The sequence below is a fragment of the Notothenia coriiceps genome, unplaced genomic scaffold (genome assembly GCF_000735185.1).
Source record: "Notothenia coriiceps isolate Sejong01 unplaced genomic scaffold, NC01 NC01_scaffold00005260, whole genome shotgun sequence".
Lineage (NCBI taxonomy): Eukaryota > Metazoa > Chordata > Actinopteri > Perciformes > Nototheniidae > Notothenia > Notothenia coriiceps.
The window spans coordinates 20177-26642 of NW_011337961.1; the positions used below are offsets into that span (position 1 = coordinate 20177).

General features: G+C 41.3%; 1 protein-coding gene across 1 annotated transcript in view; it reads left to right on the forward strand.

The window, feature by feature from the left end:
• The window catches only part of LOC104942846 (proline-, glutamic acid- and leucine-rich protein 1-like), a gene marked incomplete at its 3' end in the record, with an annotated part of 7499 nt that extends 2953 nt beyond the window's left edge, over positions 1–4546 (forward strand). The window contains exons 2-4 of the mRNA XM_010768146.1: positions 3273–3392; positions 3955–4187; positions 4406–4546. Coding sequence (XP_010766448.1) covers positions 3273–3392; positions 3955–4187; positions 4406–4546 — 494 coding nt within the window. The remainder of the gene's footprint in view (positions 1–3272; positions 3393–3954; positions 4188–4405) is intronic.
• Positions 4547–6466: the final 1920 nt, after the last annotated feature.

Genomic DNA, 6466 nt, shown 5'->3' on the forward strand with positions numbered 1-6466 from the left:
GGGTACTTTTTGACCCTCTTTTTATTATAAATACTTTTTGTAATTCAGTTTAGACATGTAAGATTAAATGTTTAGTGAAGTATGACAAATTAGATAAATGCCAATACTTATGTTAATATTAATTTTTATTTAGAGACGTAACAATCATATCAAAATTCACCACGTCAAACTCTTACATGTTAACCTGTCAGAGGAGACTACAGATGTGACGTTGGACGGACACTCCTGTCTCTAGGTCATTGGTGTGTAAAACAGGTTGTGTATCCGGAATATTACTTATTATTATTATGTAATATTAAATATCGGATATCCGGAGCGAAAGATGTATGAGTTTCTGCTTGAACGTGCGAATGTGTACAGGGACGTTATGTGTACGACGTCGACGGGTCGACGAGTGACAAACATTTTCATTTATTTATCATAAAAGTAAAGTTATTACATGAAAGATATGGGACGAAGTATTTGTTATGACTGAGGGATTCACAGGAGGCTCAGACCCCAGGCCCCTACACTCTCTTCGCGATCCTGTGTCCCTCGCGACGAAGTGAGTATTTACTTTTACCGCCAGTTGATAATTTTGTGTCCTCGTATTTTGCGAATTATCCGGAAGTAATGGCGCAATTTCTTTCTTGATTCTTTTCAAACTGTTTGCTACGTCCGAGCAATTTGCCCGGTCGTTCTGAGCTACACACATCTTTCTCTCTCTCTCCGCCTTTCTGCGACTCGGCGTGGCACGTCGCTAGTCGACTATGCCTCGTATCTCTCTACTCTCTCGACGCCAGGCTGCCCGGACGCCGGATGGACAGGGAGTGTAGAGATAAGTAGGGCCCTGGCCGTGTTAACAATTAAAGTAACAAGGATGAGCCTTTGGCTCAAAAGAAGGGTTGGGACGGTTGACACGATGTGAAGGCGGTGGCGGGGGCAGATTTGACATTGTCTTTCGCAGCTCTTACGGAAAGGAATCCTTAGCTGTTCGTCTTGGCTTTGATTGTAAAGATTTGCTTGTACCACCTGTGCATGTTAAACGTTTACTCAAGACGGAAAACATTTGACTTAAAATAGTATTAAAAAGTATTTAGTCCCAGCTTTTTCAGTGAACAGGCGGCCTGGTTCAGTTAACTTTCTAGATGAACAGGCTAAACATTTATTGGCAGGGCCTGCCACCTGCACATTGAAAAAGCGTGTGACATTCAGACCCGGGACCCTTAATTCTAGACGTATTGAATTCTACCCTGAAGGTAACGCGTTGTTAGTTTTACATCGAACTCACTTATACTGTTATTGTTGGAACTTAGAAATCAACCCAACGTGATACCATGGCACCAACGGTCGTCAACGATGGAACACTCCCTACTTAGAGGAGGGACTAGGAAGGAGGCTTAGACTCCAGGACACTCCTGGCCCGGGAGTACTCGGAGGGAGACGCAGAGGCACGTTGTCTGTAATCCGTTTTGGAAAAATTCCATAGGATTCTCTGCTTCTCTTCCTGTAGTCCACGTATTACTTACATCCAGTGAACAATTCGTGTTGCTTTTATGGTAGACCCTTCTTCAAGTCCTGACACTTTCCAATATTTGAGAACTTAGCTGTCGGATTAGTGACACTAACTGACGTCACCAGTATGTGTCACCTTTGACGCACGTACAGTTGTCATACTGGCAGTGACTCTCTCAGGGTCCCCGGGAGATAGGATGCCTGTGTTGAATTAGCAATAGACGCACGTCAGTCTCCTTGCAACAGTTTCACTTCTGTGTGGAGTTTGTACACCGCACAATGAGTTTGACTGACATCACTTCCTCGAGGTTGTTCGGCAAATCCTGTCTCTCACTTTATGTGTATTGATATGTCTCTACGACATATTCTTTGTTACACTCCAAACCTTTTTGAACATGTGTTACATTTAGTCGCAAAGAGGTTTCACACCCGCGCGGTTGTGACCAACCCCGCTCTCTACACTATCCACCCTAGCGCTTACCTGACGCTACTTCCCTTCTAAAAAAATAAATCAAATTTTTACAACCTGAGTCCGGCCTTAGCTTGGAACATACGAAATTGTCGCGGTTGAACCGGCCTGAGCGGCCTCGGAGTGGTTTCCCAACAAACGTCGCCGCCACGCCATGGTGCGACACTTTTCAGTGCCGGGTGATTACGGTTCTCGGCGCCGGGTCGGCTTCCCCTCTCAAAGAACCGGAATCGAGAACCGAAAATGACTGGAATCGAAAAACAGAACCGGAATCGTTAAAATCCAAACGATACCCAACCCTATGTGTGATGCAGTAAAATCTCACCGCTCACTTACGTTAGCGGTGTCGTAAAACCGTGGCAAAATGTAAAATACGATGGAGAAGAAGAAGATTCCAGTGGCCCCAATTTGTGTCCATTCTGGACAAGTGAAAAATGTATTCGGACAAGTAAATTGCCAAACTCACTTGTCCATGGACAAGTACTCTCTAAAAACTTTTTCTCACACTGGACTAACAGTGCAACATAGGGCTGCTCAATTAAGCGTATTTTAATCGCAATTTAAGATTTTGGCTTGCAACGATTATGAGAACAACATAATCGAAATAAAACCATTATTTATTTTTATTTATTTTATTATTTATTTAAAAATAAACTTTTTTTTTCTTTTTTGGTTTTTCAATTGAATTATACTTTAAGGTCAGGGTAATCAACTGTTAAAAACATACTACACATTTTTTTTCTCCAATAAATAAAAGATGTTTTCAAAGTAAATGGATAATCCATTTTAATAATTGTGATTATTGACCAAAATAATCGAGATTATGATTTTTGCCATAATCGCACAGCCCTAGTGCAACATACACTATACAATAGAATGGTACTTTATTGTCAGGTCAAGTCTGACATTTTCCTTGCATCACAGCGGCTCCATTTAGAACAGGGACACATATTTAAGACAAGAAACAAGGAAACTGACTGTTAATATAAAATGTCAATCAGTAAGGATGTTTAAAACCCTGCTCAAGACATAAAGGAAGGGAATAGGAAGTAAAAAGTTCAATAAGAAATGTGCAAGTTATACAATGATGCAAGTAAACAGGTTGCCGTCTAACCTGAACTAACTCAAGTGATCATCAAGACCATTATATGTTTTTAAGCTCATTTAACCACACAGGAATCCTCCTGTAAAAAGTCCTCAAAAGTATCTGAATATATGGATTAGAAAATCAAATGTTTTTAGTTTCTGTAACTCTGTGGTGTAAATAATATTTGTGTATGCGTTCATTTGTTTGCGTGTTTTTCTCTAGGTTGAGGAAAGCTTGATATTGCCTGCCCAGTCCCTGTCTGACAATGAGAAGTGGATGGAGGATGATCGGCAAAAAGAGGATGAGACGGCGCAAGAGGTGGACGAAAAACAATATTTAGAGGTACTGTACAGTTGCAGCGTTTATGTAAATATAAAAGTGCAAATCAATTCTGTACCGGGATGTTTGCTTATGTCAGAGATCATTTCAAAGGTAAGATTTCATTATACTATGTGCTCCGTATTAATGATTGTTCCTGGCACAGTTGAAGCTTTAAGTGCTATCATGCTAAATCCAGCTCTGGCTAATGGGTAGGGCAGAGCCATTCTGAGAAAAGATCTCTAATCATTATTTGGACTAATATTACAATTGTGATATGATTCACATATTTGAGGCAATTACCATTTTAACATAACTTTTCATTCTTATTTTCCTAGAAGAATTTTTTTTATAAATATTAAAATGGTTATCGTTTGTATTATGTGTGAGGATCTGTATAACATTTATTTTTATTAAAGAGGCCCTTTTATATTTGTAGTGTGTTGTATAGGTTTGTGTGTATGTAAATGGTCTGCAAAGGCTAGAATCCCTGTGTTCCCTCCAGAGGGAGATTCTCTGCCTACTAATAGGCAGATCACTTTCAACATCTTTCTCCACAGCTCAAACATCTCTGTTTATCCATCAGGCCTTTGGAGAGGAGGAGCTCACTGCAGACGAAGAATGGAAGCACGAAAAAGACATTTCACTACCTGAGACAGAACTTGAGCAAATCTCAGAAAATCCACCCCCTGAAACCTCTGCCACTCAAGACCAGGACTCAGCCCCCCCGCTGACTCCCTCTGACCCTGGCTCTGATATTACTGCTGAGCCCGAAGATAACTTCAACGTCCTTAACCTTCAAGAAAGCACCCCAGACAGGCAAGATATTATTATATGGAGGCTTATTTCATGTTTTGTTTCCGCTGCGATCTACTTACTTTGCTGTGTCTCTTTCTGTTGTTCGGAAAATGCTCACTTCGATTTACGGTACCTTTTTATAAGAGCAAGTTGTTTTAAAAGATCATTCGTTTTCTTTTTTTGTTTTACCGTGAGTAAAAAGGCTGCACGAGTGTAACATGGATGGTTGTTTCTTTCAGTGTTTCAGATGATGCAGCTGAAGTAGCTGATGTAGCTGCACCTGAGGTCGTTGATTCGGACCCGCCTCCAGCTGACTGTGAAGAACTAGAGGAGGAAAAAGAGGGAGAAGGAGAAGAGGACAATCCATATGACAATGAAAGGTGGGTACAGGAAATCATGTGCCCTACTTAGTTAGACATAAAGCTATAAATAGCCTTTCTCTTGCATTTTTGGAAAGTTGGCTTTGAATGCAGGTCGTGAGCAAGGCCAAAAAAAAATGTAAGTATAGTACAATTGTGTCATTTTCTTGCCACAAGGGAACTTTCAATCAAAACAAAAGGCAGAATTTGGTGGTGTTGTGAAGTAGTGTTGGATCAAGGGGGTTTATTATTGCAGTCGGCTTCTCCCGCTGTACTTTCCTTGAGTTTTACCAAACATGTCTGCCTCTCAAAGAGCTTTTTTTTCTCTGACAATTGAAGATCCAGATCCAGAACTTTTCAGTGGATACAAATGCAAACAGGCAGCTTCACGTTGAAAATCCTCCTATTGTTTGGCTGTCGCTAACATTTGCTTTGTTTGTCTCTCTGAGAGCCTTTGTCCAGTTCAAATATATATTTAAAAACAACAAAGATCTAAAAAGTCTACCGTAAAAACGTAGCTTAAACTGCATAAAAGTAAACTTTGGGCAGACAACCACAACTCTTACACATGCTCTAAGACAGCGGTTCCCAACCTGTGGGCGGCGGCCCCCTAGTCGTCCGCGAAGGCATTGCAAGTGGGCCACCAAATAATTTTTAATTGTGTACAGCAGGGGTGCCCACACTTTTTTGGCTGGTGAGCTACTTTTGAAATGACCAGCTCACCGAGGTCTATCAACCAAAAATAAAATCCCAAATTGCAAGGGTTGCTGAATAACACGTTTTATTTATACATGGGATAACTACAATAGGGCTGCAACAAACGACTAATTTGATAATCGATTAATCTATCGATTAATTTAAACGATTAATGGACTATTCGGACTATTACTGTATGCCTTGCACAATTTCTCAAACGCTCTTATTTAGCCGTCAACTTTTAGATTTAGCTTGAGGTTGTTTTAGGCATGTGGAAACTAACAATGAAGACAATAAAGATGAATACTTGATTCAAAAATACATATAATATTAAATTAACTAAACACATTGTGAACAAAATTAACATTGCTTTTTATTTAAATTAAATAAATAATATTTCACATCAAAAGAGACAACAGTGTTTTAACAAATCGTATTAAATGATGTGAAAACAGAACTGTAAACAGAATAGCTGAAACGTTAACAAAATAAATAACTCAGTTACCTCTAATCATTAACCCATGTTTGTATAATGTAGTTAACTCCGTGTGTTGCTGCTAGCATACATAACGGTCAAATTGACGGTCTTTTATTCATCCATTGGTTGGTTTTGTGGCACATTTGTACCGAAGGAGTGGCAGACCGGGGTGGTGGTTCCCCTTTTCAAAAAGGGGGATCAGAGGGCGTGTGCCAATTACAGAGGCATCACACTACTCAGCCTCCCCGGGAAAGATTACTCTAAGGTACTCGAAAGGAGGGTCAGGCCGATTGTCGAACCTCAGATTGAGGAGGAACAATGCGGATTCCGTCCTGGTCGTGGAACGACGGATCAGCTTTTTACTCTCGCAAGGATCCTGGAGGGGGCCTGGGAGTATGCTTCTCCAGTCTACATGTGTTTTGTAGACTTGGAGAAGGCGTATGACCGAGTTCCCAGGGAGTTACTGTGGGAGGTGCTGCAGGAGTATGGGGTGAGGGGGTCTCTACTCAGGGCCATCCAATCTCTGTACTCCCAAAGCGAGAGCTGTGTCCGGGTCCTCGGCAGTAAGTCGGACCCATTTCCGGTGAGGGTTGGCCTCCGCCAGGGCTGCGCTTTGTCAACAATCCTGTTTGTAATATACATGGATCGGATTTCGAGGCGTAGTCGTGGGGGAGGGGGTCTGCAGTTCGGTGGACTAAGGATTGCACCACTGCTTTTTGCAGATGATGTGGTTCTGATGGCTTCATCGGTCTGCGACCTTCAGCACT